This window comes from Piliocolobus tephrosceles, chromosome 9 (genome assembly GCF_002776525.5).
Source record: "Piliocolobus tephrosceles isolate RC106 chromosome 9, ASM277652v3, whole genome shotgun sequence".
In the NCBI taxonomy this organism is placed as follows: domain Eukaryota; kingdom Metazoa; phylum Chordata; class Mammalia; order Primates; family Cercopithecidae; genus Piliocolobus; species Piliocolobus tephrosceles.
In genome coordinates, this window is record NC_045442.1 from 33,358,489 (window position 1) to 33,371,327 (window position 12,839).

At 49.2% G+C, this 12,839-nt stretch overlaps 1 protein-coding gene and 1 long non-coding RNA gene across 3 annotated transcripts in view; one reads left to right on the forward strand and one right to left on the reverse strand.

Moving 5' to 3' along the window:
• Positions 1–7,242, forward strand: part of LOC111538806 — a 19,068-nt gene extending 11,826 nt beyond the window's left edge. The window contains exons 2-3 of the long non-coding RNA XR_002730469.3: positions 5,022–5,081; positions 6,139–7,242. This is a non-coding gene — a long non-coding RNA (uncharacterized LOC111538806). The remainder of the gene's footprint in view (positions 1–5,021; positions 5,082–6,138) is intronic.
• The window catches only part of SCD (stearoyl-CoA desaturase), a 19,368-nt gene extending 6,991 nt beyond the window's left edge, over positions 1–12,377 (reverse strand). The window contains exons 1-5 of one of the 2 annotated variants that reach the window (XM_023206428.2): positions 11,887–12,377; positions 11,081–11,363; positions 6,334–6,464; positions 4,217–4,422; positions 2,088–2,320 (exon numbers count right to left, since the gene is read on the reverse strand). In XM_023206428.2, coding sequence (XP_023062196.1) covers positions 2,088–2,320; positions 4,217–4,422; positions 6,334–6,464; positions 11,081–11,363; positions 11,887–11,913 — 880 coding nt within the window. In that variant the 5' untranslated portion in view covers positions 11,914–12,377. Of the gene's footprint in view, positions 1–2,087; positions 2,321–4,216; positions 4,423–6,333; positions 6,465–11,080; positions 11,364–11,751 lie in introns of both variants that reach the window. The other variant, XM_023206427.2, reaches the window with a different exon arrangement.
• Positions 12,378–12,839: the final 462 nt, after the last annotated feature.

The following is a 12,839-nucleotide window of genomic DNA, read 5'->3' on the forward strand; positions in this document are numbered from 1 at the left end:
GCAGTGGCCGGATCTCAGCTCACTGCAAGCTCCGCCTCCCGGGTTCAGCCATTCTCCTGCCTCAGCCTCCGGAGTAGCTGGGACTACAGGCGCCCGCCACCTCGCCCGGCTAGTTTTTTTGTGTGTTTTTAGTAGAGACGGGGTTTCACCGGGTTAGCCAGGATGGTCTTGATCTCCTGACCTCGTGATCCGCCCGTCTTGGCCTCCCAAAGTGCTGGGATTACAGGCTTGAGCCACCGCGCCCGGCCTATCATATATTTTTGAGATGGAGTCTCACTCTGTCACCGAGGCTGGAGTGCAGTGGCACAATCTCGGCTCACTGCAACCTCCGCCTCCTGGGTTCAAGCAATTCTTCTGCCTCAGCCTCCTGAGTAGCTGGGACTACAGGCACGTGCCACCATGCCTGGCTAATTTTTTTATACTTTCCTTTTTTTCTTTCTTTCTTTCTTTCTTTTTTTTTTTTTTTTAGTAGCGACAGAGGTTCACCATATTGGCCCGGCTGATCTGTAACTCCTGACCTCAAGTGATCCACCCACTTCGGCTGGGATTACAGGTGTAAGCCACCATGCCTAGACAAATAAATCCTTTTAATAAAGTAGGCCAGGCACAGTGGCTCATGCCTATTATAATTCCAGCACTTTGGAAGGCCAAGGCAGACAGATCACTTCAGCTCAGGAGTTCGAGACTAGCCTGTACAACATGACAAAACCCTGTCTCTACAAAAAGTAGAAAAATTAGCCAAGCATGGTGGCATGCACCTGTAGTACCAGTTACTTGGGAGGCTGAGGCCAGATGATTGCTTGAGCCCAGGAGGTCATAGCTGCAGTGAGCCTTGATCACACCACTGCACTGAAACCTGGGCAACAGGGTGAGATTCTATCTCAACAACAACAATTTAAAAGATAATAAAGATGGTTTTGAGAATATAAAGGAAGATTTTAAGAGAAAAAGAAAATGAGTGTTAGGCAATGACCTGCATAAATGTGTAGAGTAGTGTGGTTGTCTAGATATTACTGAATGACAAATAGCACCAATTACTGGAGAGAAGAGGTCACCAGATCTATTTAAGGAAAACTCATTCAGGGCCTTGGTCAAAGTCTATATTCAGTTGGAAAGAGGGTCAGAGAAAAAAATGTAGATACGTTGGGAGGCTGAGGCAGGAGGATCACTTGAGCCCAGAGTTCAAGACCAGCCTGGGCACCATGGTGAGACCCCGTCTCATTAGAAAAGAAAGGAAAAGATCAATGTTAGAGAATTGAGCAGAAACTTGTGATCCCACTGCTTTACTGGGAGATTCCTGAAGGCATGTTAGGGGAAGGGATGTTCCTAGCCCAGAATAGAAGAGAGAAAAACAGAGGATGAGAGGAGACAAGATGGTAGGTGGTAGTAAAGGGCCACCAGCAGTTATTTTGATGCTCTTCATAATGGCATCACCAAACAGTAAGGCATGGCACACACTTAAAGCAAGGCATATCTGAGTAGAGTGGATAAGATAAAAAATACTTTGTGTGGTGTACTTGAAGTTCATAAAACACCAGGCTTACTGGCCACTCAGATGACCCCATTGTTCTATTTATGCATTCCTTGCCTCAAGCAAGACTGCAGTCTGGCCCAGAGTTGATGAAAGAAAGGAAAACTCCAAGGTGCTCATCATGCATGGCATTTGGTTTCTGTTTTTTTGTTTGTTTGGTTGGGTTTTTAGTAGAAACAGGGTTTCACCATGTTGGCCAGACTGATCTCAAACTCCTGACCTCAGGTGACCTGCCCGCCTCGGCCTCCCCAAGTGCTGGGATTATAGGCGTGAGCCGCCGCGCCTGGAGCATACATGGCATTTGGAAATTGTTTTAGAACCTGGAATCAAGATCAGTGTTTTTTTGTGTTTTCTTTCTTATCCTTTCATTTTTACATAAAACATGTTGCCTGACTCTCAAAAGGGTTTTCCAGTATACTGCCCCCTAGTTTTATAGTGGAAAAATGGAGATACAAAGTAGCCATCAAAAACAGGTTTATCTAGTTTTTCTGGCTCCTAGCCTAATCCCCTAATCAGCAGACCACTGGATGTAGTCTTGCTTGGACAGCTGACTTACCCACAGCTCCAAATGAAACCAGGATATTCTCTCGGGGGCTGATGTTCTTGTCATAAGGACGATATCCGAAGAGGTGGGCAGCACTGTTCACCAGCCAGGTGACATTAAGCACTACAGCATATCGCAAGAGAGTGGCAACAAACATGCTGTGTTGAAAAGTTTCACCCCAGAAACACCAGGGCACAAGTGTGGGCAGGATGAAGCACATCAGCAGCAAGCCAGGTTTGTAGTACCTACAGTGATAGAGCAGACACCAGGTCAGTGGAGGGGGACTCCACACCTACATGGATCTTCTATACGAATTGGGATGGGCTGTCTCTTTCTTCCATGTTGAATTTGCTTGTCTGACTCTAAGTTCATCGTTTTACTTTGGTTTGTTTGTTTTTTTTTTTGACAGGGTCTCACCCTGTTGCCAAGGCTGGAGTGCAGTGGCATGACCATAGTTCACCGCAGTCTTAACTCCTGGGCTCAAGAGATCCTCCCACCTCAGCCTCCTGAGTAGCTGGGACCACAGGCATGAACCATCATGCCCATTTAGTTTTTAATTTTTTTGTAGAGATGAGGGCTCACTATGTTTCCCAGGCTGGTCTCGAATGCCTGAACTTTCAAGCAATCCTCCTGCCTCAGCCTCCCAAAGTGCTGGGATTACAGGCAAGAGCCACCATGCCCAGCCATCGCTGATTTTTACTCGCACATAATACCACGTTGGTAAAATAGGTGAGGTCCAAATTACAAACTAATGAACAGATGTCTCTCCATCCTTGGCTGGTTTTCCCATCTGCCTTTGGGCTCCTTTCTCTTTTTCATCAGCACTCTTTTTCAGTCTGTTTAGTGTCATGCCTCCATTTTCTGCTAGCTACCCCCTAGTTCTTTGGTCATCTTTTCCCTCAGAGGCCCATTGAGTGTCCTTGATCACCTGCAGCTATCTGTCCCTCTGGAAGCCCTTTCTCAATCTTCATTCTCAATGTAGACCAGGTCACTGACATTCCAAGGGCACTGATCCCCTACATTCCTTCAGTAGTCAAGTCTTTGATTTTAACATGACTGACATTCCCTGCACCCAACTTTTTTTTCCATTTCTGCCACTGCTTCACTAGCAGGGGTCCTCATTTCCTAACTTATGTCCCTACCTCTCACTTTGGCTCAATGGTTTCTTACACTTGTTCTAAAAGCAGCCTTCCTAAAGCACATCTCTACCTATGCCACATTGCAGTTCGAAAGATGTAATGCCTTCCTATTGCTTATTGAATTAAATCCTAAGTCTGCTTTTAGAACTCGACAAGGATGGCATTAGTCTCTCTAGTCTTACTTCTTCCCACACCCTATACTTCAAGCAAAAGGACTCGATTGCTAGAACATGCTTCATGCTTTAGCTCATTCTGTTTCTTCTGTTTGCACTGTCTCTCCCCACACATAGTTGTAAAAATTTCTATCCGTTGGTGGATTCCAACACTACTTATTTCATAAACACTTCCTTGGTGTTGCCCGTTGAGCAATCTCCCTCTCCTTTATACCTCTCATAGTACAGAAAATATTCTGCCTTATACCATGGTTATCTGGATACTTGGCTTATCTCTCCACCCCCTCATAGGCTACAAACTTTTTGAAGGTAAGAACTAAGCTACCGGCCTGGGCAATATAGTGAGGGAGACCTTGTCTTTACAAAAAATTAGCTGGGCATGGTGGTGTGTGCCTGTAGTCCCAGATACTCAGGAAGCTGAGGTGGAAGGATTGCTTGAGCCTGGGAAGTCAAGGCTGCAGTGAGCCAAGATTGTGCCACTGCACTCCAGCCTGGGCAAGAGAGAAAGACTCTGTTGAAAAACAAATGAACAAACAAACCTAGGCAAGTAGGCTATAAACATCTTTGAATCTATGACTGTCCTAGGACAATACATATCTGTTGAATGCAATGGGTTTAATTAAGATAGCTCAGAGAGAAAGAAATGGAGCAATAGTCTATGGCTATGGGCCTGTGGGATGTTAAAAACTGGGATTTTAAGTCATGATTGTGAACACGCAAACGCAGTAAATTTCTCAGCTTATATTTTATAAGTCTTAGGAGAAAAAATGGGGTCCCTAATGACCAGATGTCAGGGCCGTATCCCCACCTCCATCAGGGCTTCACTCACCTCCTCTGGAACATCACCAGTTTATCTGCTTCTAGGTCAGACAAGTCTAGCGTAGCGCCCTTCTCTTTGACAGCTGGGTGTTTGCGCACAAGCAGCCAACCCACGTGAGAGAAGAAAAAGCCACGTCGGGAATTATGAGGATCCGCATGTGTTTCCGAAAACTTGTGGTGGGCACGGTGGTCACGAGCCCATTCATAGACATCATTCTGGGGAGAGAGAGAAGAGGAATGTAAGGCTTGAGGATAGACACCCTCTTAGGAGACTCCCAGTGGAAAGGTATCAAGAGCCCAAGGCGCTCAGCCCAGCCTCACAAAATATCCAGGAATCTGGGCTCCAAAGGAGTCAGGGAGTTGCCTCCCCTCTTCTCCCAACTTGTCACTGAAGCTTAAGTAGAAAAAGCAACTTAAAGTCCCAGGACCATAGCAATGGGACTACTGTTTCTGGAAAGTTATATGGTGGGTGGAACGGAGGTAAATCATACAGAGCTCAGAGAGTTTCAAGAAGTGAGAACATTGCAATTCTTTAAGCAAGGAATGTTGGAAAAGATCCTCATGAGGTACCTAATCCCTGGGCATGGAGAACATGAGGCAGGCAGTCTTGTGTCCTAGGGTCCCAATCAGCAGATAAAGTTGCAGGGTGCACCATTCTGATGCCTTGCAAAAGAGCTCATACAACCCAATAACAAGGCCAGGCAGGCAACTCATGATCATGACTGCATTTTCAAACGACCTCTGGGCTTCTTCATGACTTTTTCCATCCCTTAAAGAATGTACCAATATCTCTCTTCCTTCCCTTTGCTCCACAGGACAACCTTGGAAGCCCTCAAGGTATAAGTTGCTATGGCAGAGATGATTATGCAAATGTGGTAAGTTCTTGGGACATTGCCACCAGTAAATTGGTTTCCTTTCTTGCTCTTGCTCCAAGCTAAGCCCCATGCCATATGCTATCATTTGCCCATTGCTACAGCTTAATGACTATAATGGATGCATTCCCTTTCCCCATTTCCCTTCATCCCATCTTTGCTATAAACTTTTTTTTTTTGAGACGGAGTCTAGCTCTGTCACCCAGGCTGGAGTGCAGAGGTGCAATCTCAGCTCACCGCAAGCTCCGCCTCCCAGGCTCACACCATTCTCCTGCCTCAGCCTCCTGAGTAGCTGGGACTACAGGTGCCCACCACCACACCCGGCTAATTTTTTATATTTTTAGTAGAGATGGGGTTTCACCATGTTAGCCAGGATGGTCTCGATCTCCTGACCTCGTGATCTGCCCGCCTCAGCCTCCCAAAGTGCTGGGATTACAGGCGTGAGCCACCGTGCCCTGCCTGCTCTAAACTTTTTGCCTTGTTTTACTTAGCCACCATGGCAGCCCAAGAAAGGGCCACAATGTTGGGTTGGTCTATCTAATCTCTCTGTAAGTTGGTTTCCTCATCTGTAAAATGGGGATAATAGTATCTACTTCCTAAGATTGTTGTGAGGACTTTATATCAAATGCTTACAATAGTGCCAGGCACATAAAAGTGTTTGCTCTCGTTATCTGAAAATAAGAGTTCATGAGTCTGGGAACATCAGCTTCAATCCCACTGTGGTGGAGTCCTAAGTTATTCACTTTTTAATTTTTTTTTTTTTTTTTTTAAAGTTGGGGTCTTGTCACCCAGGCTGGAGTGCAGTGGTGGTATCATGGCTCACTGCAGCTTCAAACTCCTGGGCTCCAATGAGCCTCCCAGCTCTGCCTCCCTAAGATATTTACCTTAAATAGTGAATTTATTGTCCAGTGTCTGCCCAGGAATCTAAGGTCAGTCTCTGGCTTATGTGCCAAAGGCCCTTATGATGGAGAGCCACAACAGCCAGAATGTGTGACAACAGAGGGACCTTAGGATCAAAAATATTCCTACACATCAAGAATATTTTCCATTTATTTTCCAGTTCCCTCTTCCAAGACTCAGAAGTCTCTTCATTCTTCATGGACTTAAGGACTGAACTGGCACTTGAGGTGACCACAGGAGAGAGGAAAGTGAGATGGCTCTCCAAGCGTGGCTCCCCTCTGGCTGGTCCCTCCTTTCTGTCCCCGGACCATCGATAGGGTGGAGGACAAACGGCTGAGCAGAGATGGCTTCTTACCTGGAATGCCATTGTGTTGGCAACGATCAGAAAGAGCCGCAGGGGCAGCCGAGCTTTGTAAGATCGGTGGCTCCACAGACGATGAGCTCCTGCTGTTATGCCCAGGGCACTGATAACATAGTAGAATAACCCTGCCAGGAGAAGACAGCGGGGGGAGTCACCAATCAGTGTGAGTTCCATCTGGGAAAGGATGCCAGCGACACTCTCTGGATGCCAGAAACTGTCTTCTTCAGGCTTTGAGTGAGAATTGGCTTTACCATGAACTCTAGGGATGATCACGTCCCTTAGACTTTACCACTTGAAAAATATCATCACCTCACAGCCTCTCAACCCAGGAAAAAAAGATAAGCTAAGGAATCCCAGGAACTAAGGAGTCAGAAAGGCAGGAGAGAGAATAGTGCTCTTACCACTCATTCTTCATCTTAAAGGCAATCTCCCAGGGCCTAGCTATCTCCTTTCACCTCTATCTAGGCCTTCTCTAAGGTTTTAAGGGCCACAAACTACTCCTGTAGAGCCCAGGACCCATAAGCAAGGGTGTTATTAAAATAACAGCAGAGGGCCAGGTGTAGTGTGAACCACGTTGTCATCCCAACATTTTGGGAGGCCAAAGCAGGAAGATCCCCTTGAGCCCAGGAGTTCGAGACCAGCCTGGGTAACATAGGGAGACCTTGTCTCTACAGATAATCTACGCAAGAGGTTGAGGTGGGAGGATCTCTTGAGCCCAGGAGGTCGAGGCTGTGGTGAGCCACCATCCCGTCACTGCACTCAAGCCCTGATCAACAGAGAAAGATGTTATCTCGAAAAATAAAATAACAGCCAGTACAATCTGGGCACTGACCAATTTGAGAAGCACTTAGTTGTAGGGGACTTTTAGGGCATTCAGACCATGGCCATTTATCAACTGGTACAAAAAGGCATTTAAATATTCTAGCAGGCAGTGTGGACATATCAGGGAAAAATTAGCCCTAATCCAATTTGTGCATAAATCCAATTTGCACAGTATCTTAAGATTTACCAGAGATTTCACGTTCCAGCTATACCATCCACCTCCCCCAAGATACATGCACGGTTCCTCTGTCTCGCCCTTGCTACATCCCTGTCAGCCCATACTCTCACCCGGCAATGCTCATTCTAAACAATGGTAGGATATTCTTCAAGCTGTCAGTGGAGCACCCCACCATTGTCTTCCCTCACCTTCCTAGAGACCTGCAGACTCAACAGGTGCCAGATATAATCTCTAACTGGGAAGGCAGGAGAGAGAATAGTGCTCTTACCACTCATTCTTCATCTTAAAGGCATTTTCCCAGGGCCTAGCTATTTCCTTTCACCTCTATCTAGGTCTTCACTAAGGTTTTAAGGGCCACAAACTACTCCTGCAGAGCTCAAGACCCATATGCAAGGGTGTTATTAAAATAACAGCAGAGGGCCAGCTGCAGCGTGAACCATTTTGTCATCCCAGCATTTTGGGAGGCCAAGGCAGGAAGTGGGCTGCTAGGTGTACCCATCTCTTTCTCTGTTCCATAGCTCTAGCAGGCAGAAGCTGTGGCCTTGGTAGAAACTGTTAACAATGTTTCATTCCTAGGAATGAATGTTAACAATGTTTCATTCCTAGGGAAACAGCTAGAAACAATAGATCCTCAGTGGCCACAGAACTTAGTTGCAGTTGGAGACACCACACATTGTAACAAATTGTCCTGTGTTCTTCTGCAGCCATTGATTGCTGTTTCCTAAACAACCTCCTTTTCCCCCAACCCTACCTCCTTTCTTCTCTCCTATTCCTCCTATAAGGTCTCCAGGAGAGCCATAGAGCCAGAGTCAGCCCTAAGAAGAGCTCTCTCCACATTCCCTCAGAGTGGGGATTGAGGCCCCAGGTGATCCGCCCTCAAGCCAAGTGGCGATTGACATCTCCCCAGATACAGTATCTAACCTGCACCTTACTGTAAAAACCATCAGTTGAGCCAGAGCCCTTTCTAATGAGCAAGGGAGCTTCTGGGCTTGTTACTTGCCAAAAAAGACCCTGGGGCAAGTTGACTCAGAACGTATATAAGATCCTATATTAACAGGCAAATTGGGGAAAGAACTCAGGCACTCTGGTGCCTTTTCTAGAAATACCTCTAAGTCTATCAAACAGAAGGGCTTAAATCAGTTGGAGATTTATTCCCTCTCTCCTCCCCAGGGGAAGAAAATGTCCAAACTGATGGTTAAGCAACATCTCATTGCTCTGGCCTTAAGAAAGAGACTTGAATGGTTTTGCCGCTGGCTCTCAGTGTTGCCAGAGGCATTCTCCTTAGTCCTACCCTAAGGGCTCCTTTGGGAGACTCCAAAATGAAAGAGATTTAAGGCTCTCAAAATTGCTCCATCATAAGAAATGCTGGAATCACGACCAGTTGCTAATTTAACATTGTCCATAGGGATTAAAACAAGAAAGGTGAAGCTCCTAAATTCTGAAGGTGGGAAGAGAAGATGTCCAGGTTGAGACTTCTGACCCTCCTCCGCTTATCCTCCTTGTTTCTTAAGACAGAGTTCTGGCCGGGCGCGGTGGCTCAAGCCTGTAATCCCAGCACTTTGGGAGGCCAAGATGGGCAGATCACAAGGTCAGGAGATCGAGACCATCCTGGCTAACCCAGTGAAACCCCGTCTCTACTAAAAATACAAAAACTAGCCGGGCGAGGTGGCGGGCGCCTGTAGTCCCAGCTACTCCGGAGCCTGAGGCAGGAGAATGGCATGAACCCGGGAGGCGGAGTTTGCAGTGAGCTGAGATCCGGCCACTGCACTCCAGCCTGGGTGACAGAGCAAGACTCTGTCTCAAAAAAAAAAAAAGACAGAGTTCTGATATCCCCTTATCAAGATGGTCATTCTTTCGGCTAAGCCATCCACCAAAGGGCCCAGTACAGTAAGTTTACCATCCAGTCTCTGTGAGCCACATTTTTCTGCCCAAAGGCACAGCACACACCCATGGGCAGGTCACCAAAAAAATGTAGAAGGCACAGCCTTGACTTTGGGATGGAATTCTGCTCCCTGCACTAGCAACTGAGGGTAACCAAGCAGAGGCAATTGGGTCAAACTCTGGGCTTCAGAAAACCTACAGGGAGTGCTAAGGCTGGAAGGAGCTTGCAGGTGAGAAAACTACTGGTGAAGACTATCCTCTTGGGGAGAAAGGGTGGAGAGAGGCATCCACTGACTCTTTGTGGAATGCTATCCCTGCTCTTCATCCCTCATGTTGCAACTGAAGTTCTGCTGGATCCTCAGAGGGGCCAGACAACAGATGTTGCCCTCCCCTCACAAATACAAGAGCCCTTCCTGGTATGCAGATGAACTGATCTGCACCTGGCCTGTTCTGTCTGTGTCACAGCTGTGACACATATGTAACCCAAGGAATGCTACCTTCCCAATCCTAAAAAAGTACTGTTGCCCACAGGTGGTACCTAGAAAAACTGAGATTCTGACAAAGGGGCTCTTCTCAGTTGCATTTCACTGTAGCACCTGGAAGATTTCTGGAAACAAAGCTCAATGAACCAGATCTCACTATCTTCGGAAGACCTAAGAGGGGTCCTGAGGGAAACAGCTAAAACTTGGCCTCCCAGCTCTTCTACATAATTACCCTTCAAGAGCAAGAGCGAGCTGTCAGAAAGTATCCCACACCTGAGGCTGCTCTGAAAAACCTCAAGTTGTTTTCTGGAGGAGAAGTCCTGGCTCACCACCCCTTAGAGAGTAGCAATGCAGGGGCCCTACCTCTGCAGAGCTCCCTGCTCTCCCTTCCCAACTTAGGCTCATAGTGGCAGAGGTGAAAAAACCTGCAAAGCGCATGTGTGTATCCAGGCGGCAGAACCATGCCATCAGGCCATACCAATGGGTTCCTGAAAGAGCTGAGCTAAGGGCAGGTCAGGGACAAACTGGGAACTGTCTCCCTCATTACAGCAGCCTCAAGACCGGGCTCTCTTTTCTTAAGGCTCTTTTCTGGCCTGGCCTCCATGTCCCTGGCAAGGAGGAATGGGTAGGACTGGTGTTGGAAGGTGCAGAATTCTTGGCACTTCATGGCATCAGGAGGGGGGCCTGAAGCAGGCTGGATGAGGGATGGAACATGAAACATATCTTCAACCTGATTTCATTCTAAGAGCATTTTGTTGACTGGTATATGCAGCACCCTGGAATGTAGAGTAACAGAGCAACACACATCTCTGTGACTCGGGTTACACGGGAGCTTCATCTTCCTCTGTAACGAAGAAGCCTGGTTTGGCCAAGGGGTCAGGTCAAAATAGTTTCGTGGATAACCTCTCTGTTCCTGCTTTTCCAATAAACTCTCTCCCTGAGTAGTTTCCCGTTGCGCTAGCCCATGACTGCTCAACACAGACCCTAGAAAGCCAATGGTTTAGTACCATGTTCCCATGCCTCCCAGGTAGAGGGCTTTGATTCTTTTGTGGTTGTCCAGGGGTGGGACAGGCAGCCAAGCAAATGACTCAAACAGAAAAGCTCTTTCAGGGAAAGCTGACTGTCCAGCACAGGTCTACACTTCAAAGCCCACAATCACAAGGTCCCAGAGCTCTCAACCCCCAGCATTGACATTCCTGCATCTCAGTACCCCCAGGCTCTTCCCAGCCCACTAGGCCTGAAGCAACCAAAGAAAATGCCTGAGAAAAACCCCAGCTGGGAGGCTGGGAGGGGCTGGTGTCCTGTGTAAGATCCCACCTTATTAAAAGAGCAGTGAGTACCTGGAGGACTAGGTCAGGAGGACAGGGAGGCTGCTTACCCCAAAGACAGGTGTACAACTTGCAAGTAGGAATCAAAGTGATCCCATACAGGGCTCCCAAGTGTAGTAGAGACATAAGGATGATGTTTCTCCAGACATATTCAACCTTGGGGCTTGGGCCTTCCTTATCCTTGTAGGAGGGGTCATATATATCATCTTTGATATCAGGGCGAATGTCTTCTTCCAAGTAGAGGGGCGTCGTCTCCAACTTATCTCTTCCATTCTGCAGGACCCTGGAGGGAGGCGCTGTGATGGTGGTGGTGGTGGTATAGGAGCTAGAGATCTGGAAGGGGGAGGAAGAGGAGAGTCAGGAGAAGAGACACGTAGAGGCAGCTGGGGCCGCTCCGCTCTCTAATCACGCTGGGGGAAGGGTGGACAGCAAAGACCCTTCCCCAGCGCCGGAGTTCACTGAGGGTAGGGTGTATCCGAGATGCAACGGAGAGAAGTTCCCAGAAACTGTACAGATACAGTAGGGGCGGGGGACGAGGGGCGCGAAACCTACGGGGAGGCGGCAGTAGGAAGGAGAAGCAAAGCACTCGCATCCCCACGAACACAAAGGAAAACCCGCATAATTCATAAAAGCACCAGCACGACCGGATTTTTCTTTAAAGCTCAAGAAACAAAAGTTGGAGACTCAAGTCCCCAAATTACAATCCACATTCCCAACTCACTGAAGGCAGCACAACTCGAAAAACATGGCCAAGTCCTCCGCGGAGCTCTCCCCTCTCTTCTGCCACCAACCCGTCCCCTGGAAGCCCAGCCCGCGCCGGCAACTCTGCAGTACCGGGCCAGGCTGGGAAACTCACATCCTCCTGCAGCAAATGGGCCGGCATCTTGGCTCTCGGATGCCGGGATCACTTTCCAGGGGCTGAGGCCGCAGAGGACTGCGGTTTCGAAGGCCGCCGGTGCGCGCTGAGCCGCGGCGCCGTGCACGCTAGCTGGGTGTCTAGGCCCTAGCCGCGGTGCGTGGAGGTCCCTGAGCCGGGAATTTAAAGGCTAGAGCTGGCAGTGGGTGACCGTGTCCGGTATTTCCTCAGCTCCCTTTTATCCGCTGCCAAGCAGGGGCAAAGTGCGCGGAGTTGACTGGCGCGGGCGGCCACGCATGGAGGTGAGGGCGGGAGAGGGAGACAGAGGCCAAGGCTCGCAACCACCGCAGCAGGGCGCCAGGATGCTGCCAACACCGACACCACACCACCCGGCCCTTGCCCCTGCCCTGCCCCTGGGGAAATGCTAATGAGGCTTCTGTAAACTCCGGCTCGTCATTGGCCGAAGGGAATTTGGTGCCACCTCGTCCTGCAGTTGCCATTGGCTCGGCGCAATCTGCTGTTCCCTCTGCCGCCAGCTCCTCGCTCCCCCTCCCCTCCCTTTCTCCATCTCAGCTTCTCTTCTACCCGCCGCTGGGCCTCTGCCCGGCACCCTGCGTTAGGAGCTTTCTCTCTGGAAGGGACTGGGGACCCGGTTTGGGGCTGGGGCGCGGAGTCTCGCCCAGGACCGGCCCGCGGGCACACGGCGAACGGCTGGGTGGGCACTGGGGAAGTTTCTCAGGAAACAGTGGGGAAGCCTCGGGGGACGCCCACTACTCACAACTCCGTCCCGTCTTCCCGTCCCCCCAGGCGCGTGGCAGGGAGACGAGGCCGCCACCCCGGGATCTGGAGCTCCGGGGACGCAGGAAGCCCCGCCTCCCTCCCGGGCGAGCGCTGCGGACTCAGTCCGCCTGCGAACAATGGCTCTGCCCCGCCCACCAGCCACGCGCTGCTCA